The 13,961-nt window shown below is 31.4% G+C and overlaps 1 protein-coding gene across 1 annotated transcript in view; it reads right to left on the bottom strand.

Moving 5' to 3' along the window:
• Window positions 1-13,961, bottom strand: part of LOC127728380 (methylmalonyl-CoA mutase, mitochondrial-like) — a 91,780-nt gene that overhangs the window by 74,513 nt on the left and 3,306 nt on the right. The window contains exons 2-7 of the mRNA XM_052235730.1: window positions 9,868-9,993; window positions 7,535-7,666; window positions 6,284-6,390; window positions 3,930-4,113; window positions 3,109-3,243; window positions 123-240 (exon numbers count right to left, since the gene is read on the bottom strand). Of these exons, the coding sequence (XP_052091690.1) occupies window positions 123-240; window positions 3,109-3,243; window positions 3,930-4,113; window positions 6,284-6,390; window positions 7,535-7,666; window positions 9,868-9,993 (802 nt within the window). The remainder of the gene's footprint in view (window positions 1-122; window positions 241-3,108; window positions 3,244-3,929; window positions 4,114-6,283; window positions 6,391-7,534; window positions 7,667-9,867; window positions 9,994-13,961) is intronic.

Genomic DNA, 13,961 nt, shown 5'->3' with positions numbered 1-13,961 from the left:
TTACTATAAATCATTTATTTGTATATTTTTGTTAAACTTGTTTGGTTGGGTTGATATCTCAATGATATTTATCACTCTTCTCTGTTTATCCATATTCTTGTCTAAAATATTCCTCCATTTACCTGTTTTGATGTATTGCAAACCATCTGCCAAAGTAAAAGCCATTTCCAAAACTGCATCTGCACCAGCTTCTTGCATGTGGTATCCAGATATAGATATGGAATTAAACTTTGGCATGTTCTGAGAAGAAAACCAATTACTACAGACAGGTATATATTGAAATAATGTAAATTCCTTGTATTTTTTAATAAATAAATGTCAAGAGTTTTTTGTCATAACAATTTTTTATGTGTGCAAAAAACTATATGTGTATACCAGTTATTTTGTAAATCATGATTTACTCCTATGTATGTTATCTAAAGTAATTTACATGAGTTCTTGAAATTTTTGTGGTATATGAGTGTATCACTTTAATGTTGTTTTGTAATATGAAGGATGCAAAAGAAGCTTGTTCTTAGTCTATTACAATCACATGAAATATATATTATATATATATGTCACATATCTAGATGTTTCTTTGTTTCAAAACATTGTATTGCAAGATCTATAGTGACCCTTTATAATATATCATCAGGGTTTCCGCTGATGGTCGCCATTTTCACATTTTGTGAAAAAATAAAAATTATGGCGATCAAAATTCATTATTGGCAAAAGAATTTGGCGAAAGAAATATAACAGTTCGATTTTATCCATCTTGTTTATTTTTTTCAGGTTTCTCGGACTTAATCTGATCAGACAATACTGGGAATTCACCTTTAACTAGTTACAATTTTGACAGAAAATCAATAATTAGCTAATTGCATTTAGCTATAAGCAACAACGAACTAATTAACAAGCATTCTGAGAGTATTGCATGGCAATACAAAGTCCCCTACCGGTTAAAAATTCATTATACTGGAACAAAATGCTAACTTGTTCTATAACTTGTCATGGTGTAAACAAATAGAAAATATCAAGTCAATATCTTCAAGCATGACTAAAAACAGTGTGGAAAACTGAATATATGAGAGAATTTTTTCAAGTCCAAGGACCATAACTCTGCACAAAATTATCAGACTGAAACAAAAATTTGAACTTGATTTGTAACTTGTCATGATAAAACTATATGCCAATTGTCAATCAATATCTTCAAGCATGATGAAAAAAAGTGTGAAAAACCTATAACACTCTAACATTAGATATGATGTAATACAATGTATATCTATTTTTGAATTACAATCAAATATAATTAATAGTTCCAATGTCAACAACTTTTATCTACACAATGTAATGTAATAAAATATTAACTTTAATAAAAATAGATTATTATCTAATTAAAGGATTTCACTTAATAAAAAAAAAATATATATATATACATGTAGCATTCAGAAAATTAGTTTATACAAAATAACATATAAATCTGCCACAAAATTCCTCAAACAATTTACCAAAGAATGTCTTTTAAAAAATGAGTTATCTCCCTTTGTACAGATATATAGTTTGACATAGTATACTCTTACATTAGTTATGGATTTTTTTATGGACCATAACTCTGGACTAAATCATCAGACCGGAACAAAATTCGAACTTGATCTATAACTTGTCATTATAAAACTATATACCAAATATCAAATCAATATCTTCAAGAACGAAGAAAAAAAGTGTGGAAAGCTGAGTTGCCGGACTGACGGATGGACAGACGGACGGACGGACAGACAGATGGACAGAGTGCAAACCTAAAGTCTCCTTCGACTTCGTCGGTAGGGGACTAATAAAGATGTTGATTGTATTGTTTAATGAATTGGTGTGGTTAAATGGTTTCACATGTCAACTTAAGGATTTATTTACAACTTTGATAGAAATAATTGTTTTGAAAAAGGTACATCACAATCGTTTTAGGGACGTTCATGGTTGAAGCATATCGTTACATCTCCTCTTTTTCTTTTAATGGTGATCCGGTAGAGAAAACTGTTGTTACGACGAAAAATGTTCAAAATCAAGAAAATCTCTGACTTTAAACTTATCTTTTAACTTTGATAAAAATATGGATACTTTACAATCATTTTGACGACGCAAGTATTTGAAGCATAGTTTTACGGTTTGAATTGTTCTTTTTACAATTGTCCGGAAAAGAAATCTGTTGCTACGAAGGATATTAAAAAAAAGAAAAATCTCTGCCGTAGTCTATTCTTCAACTAGACGGGAAGTAATATCCGATAAATTGAAGATGAATCTGGTGATGATTTAAAAAGTAAATGTTAAGTGTTTATTTATTACAATGTAGATTAAAAAAAAGATTTGTAGAAACAACTATGCGGCAAACTGATTTTTTTTTGTTAGAAAGAAGGAAAGTTTTAAACGAAAAATATGTTTATGTTATTTGGCCAAAAAAAATTGAAAGTGGCAATAAATATATTGTTTTGGCGAAAGAAGTGGTGAAAAAAAAAATTGACCATGGGGAAACCCTGTATCATAAAATTGAATTAAATCCTAACAAATTAAAAAATAATGTCTGAAAGATGAAAACATGTAAGTCCATCATGCTCATAATACATAGTAGATGAAATTCCATGTCTAGTTACATGATACAGGGAAGACACTCTATTATTGAAGCCATATATTTGCATTCCTTAAGTTTGGATTATCAAAAGTTGTTCATGTATATCTATATAGATCTGTTTATGAAATCTGTATGGTTAGAATATTAAGACAGTTCAGCACTGGGTCAATACCACTGCTAATGGACTATCAGTTCCTGTCAGAAGTGTCTGTATCATCAACTCAGTAGTCAATAATTTGGTACTGAAATGATATATAACAAGCTTTCTTAAATTCTTTACAAATTTAGAAATTATTAAGAAACTAAGATTTCAACTCTCTCTCAGGCAAAGTTAATCTTAGATGAATTTGGCTATTATTTGTAGGTCCTTTTCGGTCATATAGCTCTTAAATTTTTCAGTTCTTATACATCCTTGGCTTTCAAATATTCCACTTTGAGTGTTCTTTTCATTTTTTTAAGGATTATCAACTGAATCATTATTTCAATTTCAACAATAACTATTACTTTACCTCTGATGTGTATTTAAAGATATCTCCTATGATTTTCATTGACGGGTCTGGTGGGAATATATAAGTATTTCTGACCATAAATTCTTTGAGGATATCATTCTGTATTGTACCCGCCAACTCTGACTGCTTAGCTCCCTGTCAGCATTAGAACAAACAATATTATTAAGACATTGAAAGATATCAACAGTTATGATAAGATATATTATTTGGTATTATAAAAAACTATTTTGAAAAAATATTTCTTATAACAAAGTAATGATTCATTAGGTAGATGGCAAAGTATCAAAGATTTGAAAATCCACTTTGAGATAATAAAAAAAACTTTCTATTACCACACATACCAAGGAAGGTTATGATTTTATTAAGATGCTGGAGTTTCATGTCAGAAACATCATTAGTGAAATAAAAACAGCATAACTATCAGATCAGTACAAGTTGTATATTTGTAGCAAGGCAACACATACATTCTTGATCAAGCATCGTAATTGTGATGTTTTGTTCCTCAGAAATTAGTTTTATCCGAAATATTTTGCATACTAGTTATTTGTCTTCTACATGTTGCAACAGTTATGCATTTACATAACAACTGTATTACATATATATTTCTTCACACCATATTACCACTAGTAATTACACCTTCACCTTACATATATATAACCTGTATAATACACATATTTACTCACACCATAATTATCATCAGTAATTATACATTACATCAACTATATATTACACATATTTATTCACACTATATACACACACCAGTAAGTATACATTACATCACTTATATATTACACATTAGATAACCTGTATGTTACACCCACCTGTTCTTCAGCAGCCACAATGTACATTGCCATAACAGGTAGTACAGCACCATTCATCGTCATGGATGTAGAAATCTTATTGAGAGGGATTCCATCAAACAATAATTTAGTATCCTCCACAGAATCTATAGCTACACCTGCCATACCTACATCTCCAACTACTCTTGGGTTGTCAGAATCATAACTAAAATAACATTCAACTTTAATATATGTAATGTTTTTTAAAGAATTTAAATTTTTAAATGTTTTGGAAATTAATGTGTAATAGTGGGTAATTGAATTGGTGATTTTAGATCTACTAAAAAAGACATCAATACGCACAGAGTTTTTCAAAATGAGCTGAAACCTGCCAAATTTTGCCATTTATTTATACTTATTGCTTTCAGTTTTGTTTAGCATATCACAAATATGGTGCTTACTTTGACTGTTAAGCAGCCAATTTAAAAATAAATTCTGAGAAAATATTGAATATCATTGAGGGGCCTGATGGGGGGTCTCATCACGATTCACGAGTTGATTTTTTTGTCAATCACGATTCACAGAAAATAAATTTCCATGATCACAGATCACGAAAATATTAAAAAAAAAAAAATCTGTAGAAAAACGGATCACGCTAGCGAAAATGCGCCGATCACGAAGAACGAAAATAACCCATCAGGCCCCTCATCATTGGATATTCAGGATGTGTGTAAACCAAGAAATCCATAACAAGAATTCCATCATTATAAAACTGTCACAGTAAATATAATTTGTACTGTGTTTGATAAAAACCAACTATACTAAAATACAAATACAAAATAGGACCCTTGTCCCCCTTAATTATTCATGTGCATTTCACCAATTAGTAATTAATCATAAGCAACAGAAGTTGAATACATAAACAATGTCATCAGTATGAGGCAAAAAAATTGTAACTGATGAGAAGCCTTTTATGGTCATTACAGCTTCATTATCTCTGTTAAAAGAACAAATGATGAAGTTCTATTCCCCAAAGGAATTTTGTATAAGATGTTACTTGAAAAAACAGAAGTTTAGTTTCATGTCCATCTCTAACTTTGGCAAAATCTATATGCAAATTGGCCAATTTTAGGTCAAATATCTGAATTTGAACATTTTAAATAATTTTATGACATCAAAGTGACATCAAAACTAACATTTTTGTTATTAATTGTCTGGATATAATCATCCTTTCCATTTAACAATCGAAATAACTTAAATTTAAAAGGATTAAAGATTCAACTTTTTTCAGAATTTTTGGGGATAGGAATAGGTAATAGCTCTTATAATAAATAATACCTGATCCTGTAAAACACTTACTTTTTATAAATTCTGTTGTCTAAATATTACATACAAGACTGTGATAGAGACACAATTGATGATTTAGATTTTGTGGTCAAATCAGCAACAAATAAATGTGGAATGTATCCATGGGACACAGATGATGCCCCTGCTTGAATATCATATAAAATTATAAACGAACATAACTGAAGAACGGTAAAAGTGAACCTACCCAAATTTGTACTTGATCTGAGTGTTGTGGTAATAAGTATTATGTTTAAGTTTCATAAAATTTGGTTGAGGCAAACTTAAGTAAGAGAACGGAAACAAAAATTCAGCAATTTTTCCATTTGTAAAGAGGCATAACTCTAGAATGGTTAAAGTGACACCACCAAAATTCAAACTTGATCTGTCTTTTGTGGTAATAAGCATTTTGTATAAGTTTCATAGCATTTGGTCGAGGCAAACTAAAGTTAGAGAACGGAAACAAAAATTCAGCAATATTTCCATTTGTAAAGAGGCATAACTCTAGAATGGTTAAAGTGACACCACCAAAATTCAAACCTGATCTGTCTTTTGTGGTAATAAGCATTGTGTATAAGTTTCATAGTATTTAGTTGCGTCAAACTAAAGTTAGAGAACGGAAACGAAAAATTCAGTAATTTTTCCATTTGTAAGGGGGCATAACTCTAGAACGGTTAAAGTGACGCCACCAAAATTCAAATAAATTTCATAGCATTTGGTTGAGGCAAACTAAAGTTAGAGAACGGAAACGAAAAATTCAGTAATTTTTCCATTTGTAAAGGGGCATAACTCTAGAACGGTTAAAGTGACGCCACCAAAATTCAAACTTGATCTGTGTTTTGTGGTAATAAGCATTGTGTATAAGTTTCATAGTATTTGGTAGAGGCAAACTAAAGTTAGAGAACGGAAACCAACTTTGGGACGTACAGACGGACTTACGTACAGACAAGGGTAAAACTTAATGCCCCCTCCGCTACGGCGGGGGCATAAAAAGACTTGATAAAAAACCAGCTAGTGATGGTCAAATGATATAATAAATAAACTAAGCTCACCCTCTATGTGTTGGAAGATCAAATGCCACACTTAGACCTTGTTGTCCTCCTGCTATATTGTCTCTGTAAAACTTGTTACTTTCTTCAACAGTACTGAATCCTGCATACTTATAAAATGAGACAAACTTTGATTGATATGAGTTTTCATATTTGGTATTGATAGCTTCTATTTATCATATCTATTTGTTTAATTTCATGTTTGTTACTTGGATTTTTATTGATAGGAAATAAGAGAAGCAGAAAGTAACCTTCATAATGTAATGTAATGTAATGTAATGTAATGTAATGTAATGTAATGTAATGTAATGTAATGTAATGTAATGTAATGTAATGTAATGTAATGTAATGTAATGTAATGTAATGTAATGTAATTTGTTCACTCCTGTACCTTACAGTCAACAGTCTGTATGTATTCATTGTACTTTGTAGGGTATGAATGATTCGTTCATTGTTGAAGACCCTACATCAACTGTCAAGATGAAGAACAGGAATAAAAGCCCTGTTCATTGATAATTTTCTATGTTTTCTATGTATTGTGTGCGATTTTGTCCCATGTACATTTACTCCATATCCTTTCATTTTCTATTGTACTTTCCAACCTTTTCTACTCAGGCAATTTTTCAATTATTATCTGAAGGTCAAAGGTCTATGTTTAGCTGTATATATTGTATTTTATAAGGTTTGCTTTTTCAAGACATCCACTATTAAACCTGTCTGATAAGGTCTGTATGTATAAAGTTTTATTTGTACAATAAGTTACTTTTATGTAGGGCCTCAGTGGTCAAGTGTTCTTAGTTCATCTACAATGATCAGTACCCAGTCAACACTGGAGTTTTGATTTGGAACCAAGATCCTGACAAGGTGCTTATGACTCTGATCTTAATTGACTTGGATTGATAGGTTTCCTGCCAGAAATTTTACGATGTTTTTATTATTGTGAAAACTGTGATGGGATAGGGTTCACAAAAATAAAAACTCACATTTTCATTCTGATAGCATTATTTCTATGCTGCATTTCTTGAATCACAATTAATCTCATATTTTTGTCCATTCTCTGCTCAACAATGGCGAAATAAAATGCACACAAATACTCTGAATTTACAGTATTCTTATAAAAAGGTCTACTAGCCTGTCTGATAGTCTGCATGTATACACTTTAATATAGAGACCTTGTTTGAATAGGAATCCTGTTTGAAGGTCAACACTCTGTATGAATACTTTCCACTATACAGACCTGATGTTTCCACTTACCTGTCTGATAGTCCAAGGTCTATATGTGTACATTGTGCTATAGGGTCCTCTTGTGTAAGGAAATAGTCCAGGCAGTTCTTTCTCAACATGTTCTGTGTCTTTCTTTGTGTATACTGGCTTAACATTGATGCCCTGAAATTTCAGATATTTTCAAGTTTCCTTTACTGCAATATTATCTGATGCATAATTGTTTGTTAGTACATTTGTTTTGATGTATATTACTCTGAATTAATTCCATAATGCTAGTAAAGAAAGTTGATATCTACGTACTGATTTCGAAAAAAAATTGCAAAACAAGGGAAAAATAAATCTCCAGGAGATGTTAGTTAGTATAGACAAAATCTAATTAATAATACCTTCCATCAAGAACATTGACTAAATTTCACCATTTGAAAAGTCTGCAAGGATCACCTTAATAAGTATACAAAGTGAGGAGACATCTAAAAAAACAGCCTAAGAAGTTTGAGGTCTCAGAGTTAAAAACCTAAGAGCAGTTTTTTACACAAAATGGGTACCCTCCTGGGTTCCATCAAGAATGCTACTGAAAGAAGAGTAGGTGTCATCATCTACAAAAAAATTCAAAGGTGTACACAAAATGAGCAGTAGTGAGGTGCACATTGTATGTCTATTTACATTCTAGAAAGTAAGGGTCTTTTGAGTTAAAAACTGTAGGTGTTCATTACAAATAAAGTTTTTTATCTGAAAAAATCCTCAAATTGTGTTCACAAAAACGGTGCACAACTACAAGGTATACTCTGAAGGCTCTGGGATTTAGTCACATAAAACAGTTACCCTTTTTATCATGCGAGCTTGCCAACCTGTCATTCATCATACTGTAAACTAACTTGTATGTTGTGCAACTCCGCTTAAAATTTACACAATGGAAACATGAATGTTTCCAGAGTACAAGGATGCCCGTGAAATTGGGGTCAAAACTCGTATTTAGCATTAAAATTAGAAAGATCATATCATAGGGAACATGTGTACTAAGTTTCAAGTTGATTGGACTTCAACTTCATCAAAAACTACCTTGACCAAAAACTTTAACCTGTAGCGGGACAGACAGACGAACGGACGGATGGACGAACGAACGAACGAAAGAACATACGCACAGATCGAAAAACATAGTGCCCCTCTACTATTGTAGGTGGGGCATAAAAAAATCACAAAGTTACTGATGTATAATAGATATGACATGAAATGGTCAAAACTGGAGGCTTGTTAGCCATGTTTATTGAATACAAATTATTTGGATTGTGTCCCCTGGTGTGTTATCTAGTAATTATATAATGAACTTATGAAATACCATGACTATATGGTAATTCAATTCTATCATGGACAAATTTCAGAGCTAACTTCCTGAAGATTGTCCAAAGACTTGAAAACATCAGCAAAAAGCAACAATTCTTATATGTACATTTTGAGGGGAAAAACAGAAGTTGGTGTAGAGATTTTAATTTTGGATATATGTGTATTCAAATCTCTCAAATATACCCTAAACATATTATATCAATTTTTTTGTGAGTGTTTGGTTTTTCCTTTGTTCATTTCATGGTAGCTAAAAAAAAAACTAGAAAAATTTGAATACAAAGCATATTCCAAGATTTATCACTGTTTTATACATACATTTCACTGTAAATTATAGGGAAAACACAAAATAAGTATTTAAACTCTTTTCATCCTAAATGTTAAATAACATTCCATAGAAAATTAGTCTATTGTGTTGATCAACAGATCTCAAGAAAGAGCATATTTTATCGAGATCTCTGTTTTCATAATATTTAAATTATCTAAAATATAATCATACATGTCATACCTTTTAACAATACAGCAATCAGTGACATGTTCATAAATGTTAATTAACGACAACCAATTGATTGTTGTCATAACCCAACAATTTGCAAATAATGTAAAATAAATAAAGATAAATCACGTTTACACCGATATTTGCATAAATATGCTTTAGAAATTATATGCTCTGTTATACTATCACAAAAACTTATCAAAACATTCCATTTTTCGCATGCCACATGGTTCATAAATTACATTCCTTGAATGTTCTCCAAATTATGTGTATTTTTGTTTGTAGTACTCATATTTATTTGTCATTTATTTCCTGTCAGTGAATTAAGTTTCTGTTGTGTACATCTCAATTTACTTCAATGATTCTTTTCGTTTGCATTTTTCCAATCAGCAAAAATAAATTAAATAATACATAGTGTAATTTTGACTTGTCCATTTTGTCATCAAATCATGCAAAAATCACACACACAAAAAAAAAACGATATACAGTGTGCTGGTATGTACATGTATTTCCAATGATGACTGTTTACCTCAGGAGTCTTCCAAATCAGTACATCATCTGGATCTTTTCCTTTGATTTCCTTCTTTGCTTTCTCCTTCCATGACTGATCTAATGGTTCTCTGTGTAAACATCTACAGCAAACTGGTGTAGTTCTCTATAAAAGAAGCATATAGACCAACTAACAACTAATCTATTTAAACAACTGTTGTGAAACTATGCACTATGCAAGTGCTCTAGATACTGATTATAATTGAATTTTAGGTTGAAATGTTCAAGCAAAAACTTATGAAGTCAAAGTCAGATGAACACTCTTTAGTCAACCTACAGGCAGACATCCACAAGGTCATGCTATTCTCAGAATGCTTTAAATGTCTAATCACTAAATTCCATGGAGGTGTTCTGGTTAATCTAGGAAAACATGATTTACTAATTATTCAAAATTGGCCTTTGAACGAGCTGTAAGTACTCTTTAATCATGTTTATTGATGCTTTGCCTCCTCTTTTATCATGTTTATTGATGCTTTGCCTCCTCTTTTATCATGTTTATTGATGCTTTGCCTCCTATGTTTCTGTACACTGTTTTTGTAGTGGTGGTTCTGATGTCCAACTTAAATTAAGTGGTGGTTTTATCTTTTCGGGGCTTTCTGGTATTTAGTGAAGCTCCTGATCACAACATACCATATATCAATATTTAGTATTTGAAATAGTTGATAGCAAAAACAATACATGTTTTTTAGAATATCCTTCTGTTCATCATTCAAAATTTAGGAAAGCCAAAAATATGCAATGTTTGGTAGCATATATACATGTAACCCATTTGGGAGATATCTACAGTGCCAAAAACAATATTTGGGATTATAGGGAAAATAAAAGGGCAAATTATCAAATAAAATGCATCAACTTTTGGTTAATGTCTTTGTTAGTTAATCACAAAGGAACATACCATCACACACATTCTTGATACCTGTGTGTTACTGAGATTGTTCCCTTAGAAGATGGAGGTTTTCAGGCATGTCAGAGGGATCAATCTAGCTACTTATTAAGTTTCTGGAAAAGTAGCATATTTAAAGTTGCTGCTATCTTGAAAAAGGATAACTGTCAACATATTGGTCCCAGGTCTAAGCTACTCTTGATTTAAAGGAATTGGGTCAATTCTCCTCAATAACATAGTCACCCAGAGTCCATTCACCTAGGGTTCTGTCTCCCACAGAGATCAGTCACCCTTGCTTTGTTTGCCCTATTTTAAAAAATTAAAAACACATTTATTTTAATGGTATTTAGGTTTTTATGAATGCATGTACATTAATTATTCCCTAACATAAGGGTAAAAGTAAAAATATGGAAGAAAACTTGAATATACATTTTTGAAATTTTTTATAATAATTATTCTTCACTCAGGGCTGTCGACTTCCTTAATGGATTGCTGTATTAGAATTAATTTTGATATTTCTAATTTTAATATTTTAATGAAAGCCCATTATGAGTATGTCTTTGATTACTATGGTTGTAACTATAGCTTAGGTTGATTAATTAAAATAACAACTTTATAGAAAGTAAACAAGTCAGTTTGGAATCAGTCAAATCAGTCCAGGTATGAATTATAAAACAAGATTATTTTTCACAGCTTGGCACATTTGAGCAGGTATGTGTTTAATCATAGATTATACCAAGAAAGTTTTAACACTCATCAAAGGGTTTGAATACATGTAAAACTAAAATCCTTGACTGAATATCTGCATATTTTTTAAAGCAGTTCAACAGGTGAGACACCCTCTTCAATACCAATCTAGAACACCTGACAGAATTATCATTGTGATAAACTCATTACATCCCTGAAGGGAGCATATATATATGGTAGGAGGGTTGATATACCATGTATACTATGGCCCTAGAAAAATTTCCTTCCGGTTTTTATTTTTCTTTAAGGATTATTTTGTTAACATCATAGAGCAGCATACCCATTTCTGCCAATTTGTATATATATCTAATTGTTTGAAAGTCCATGCATGATTAAAGGTAAAAAAAAAATGCAATCAAACCTGTAGCACCTGGTTCATATTGATGGTAATAATAACAATAATAATAGTAATCTTTTTTTTTCATTATCAACATCATAACCATGTTAATCTTGTCCATCTGAATTATTCTTTCTATTCATAACTCAATAATGTATTTCAAACAAAACCAGATTACCAAACATGTCTATGTTTTCAACATGACTCTTTTAAAGAGCCTTTATCATGTTTATCAAAATTTATTTAAACATGCTTATTTAACATGTTTTACACAAGTTATATCATTAAACATTTATAAAACAGACCACAATCAACAAAACATTGATGTAAGCAGATAGAATTCTTCACAATAAACTTGAACAGCCATAGGTTTGATATCATACATGAACTAGTTTTTTTGGAACTTTTTGTATAGAATCTATTAGCCTGTAAAAGAAATTCTCACAGACCTGACAGAAATTTTGCAAGCCATGTGGCCCTGGGCTGGTAGGCCTGTGACAGTGGACACAATCAGGTTAAACAGATCCAGGGCAAACAGTTATGAAGCAGGAACATGAACAGGTCCAAAAGTAGAAATGATATCGCATCCCTGAGTTCGCTGCTCTCTCAACAGGGTTACCTTTCTATCTCATTGTAGCAGCACAGGAGTTATTCCCTCCTGGCACATTAAATGCCTTTATTGGCTCAGAAAAGAAAAGAAAAAAATTTGTAGTTTTTTGAGAGAATATACAAGTACGTTGTACCTGAAGGTTGCACTGAAGGTTGTAAATATAGACAATGCAATTTCCCATAGGAACCCCCTTTACGGTTAAAACTGTGCCACTTTTACTATGAAGTTTCGTAAAAAATTATATCCTAGAATGGAAAGTTGATATGCACTACTATTTTAATTTTTATTCAAAGGTCAAAACATAGGGCTGTGCGGCATATTTTCAACATTTATATGCCCCAAACTTCTAAAAGTTTAATCTTATACTTAAATTCTGTACTACCCCTCCCTTCACTTTGGGTCTTCCTCAGAATTCAATTTCGTCGCTATCCATGTGTATCTATACTGGTAACATTCCCAAGTTATGTCTCTATGAGATGAAACATAGAGTTCATATCTGAAAACCAGTACATAAACAAAACAATATATCCATGAACATTATATATCTCCCCAAAAGGAGTGTGGTTTGTGAAACAGCTGCATTTACAAAGTGCAACCTGAAGTGAAAAATATTCACTTTGACATGTTTGAGGGTAAACAATTATTAAAAAAATTTTTATGAAGTTCAAGTTAGATGTTATTAGATCTGTCAGTATCCCTGAAGAAGAAAGCATTTGAATTAAAGTTTATGAAAAAATTAATTTATCTTCACTTGAATCTAGGAGATGTCATGATATTCATTCTTTATGGTCTTGAATTACATCATGGACTTACATATTTTTTACAAATATTGATACACATTTTTATCAATTATATTTTCCTCCCTTTAAACATTGTTAAAACAATAAAAACCATGGCTAAAAACAAACTGACAAAGTATTCCTGAAAACGACTGTGACGAACTGGCAGTGTGGCTGAAACATCTTGCATCGAAAAAAATTCTACCACTTTTTTTTCTATTTTCAACCCTTCATTCTAACCAAAACCTAGCTACCAATCAACGATAGTAGGTTTATGTTTTCATGCAGTTTATATTGTATTGGTCCCCTCACCCTGAATTTATCACATGACCATTGAGCATTAAATAAAATCAATCAAAGAAAAAAACTGACTATTTCCTAAACTAAAGAATAGTTAACAGGTTAAGTGTTGCAGAGTCAAAGATAGCAATAAGGTCTATTGATTCTATAGGGTAAACAGACTGGGATTCTGACCTTAAAAATGCTCTTTTAAATCCTTTTGTTAAAATAAAAAAATAACATATTAATTCTGGAAAAAGATATTCCATTTGAGCTTTATTCATTTTAGGTGATTGGTCACAACCTGGAACAGGAAGTCACTTTTCCCACAAGAAAAAACCACATGTTAGACATATTTCTAACAAACTGGCCTTCATTAGTGAATCGATGCGAGCCATTACCAGGCATTGGCGACCATGACATCGTATACGTCGACACT

The sequence above is a fragment of the Mytilus californianus genome, unplaced genomic scaffold (assembly GCF_021869535.1).
Source record: "Mytilus californianus isolate M0D057914Y unplaced genomic scaffold, xbMytCali1.0.p SCAF_2, whole genome shotgun sequence".
Lineage (NCBI taxonomy): Eukaryota > Metazoa > Mollusca > Bivalvia > Mytilida > Mytilidae > Mytilus > Mytilus californianus.
The sequence above is the reverse complement of the archived record's forward strand: the minus strand, read 5'-3'. Positions and strand labels throughout refer to the sequence as shown.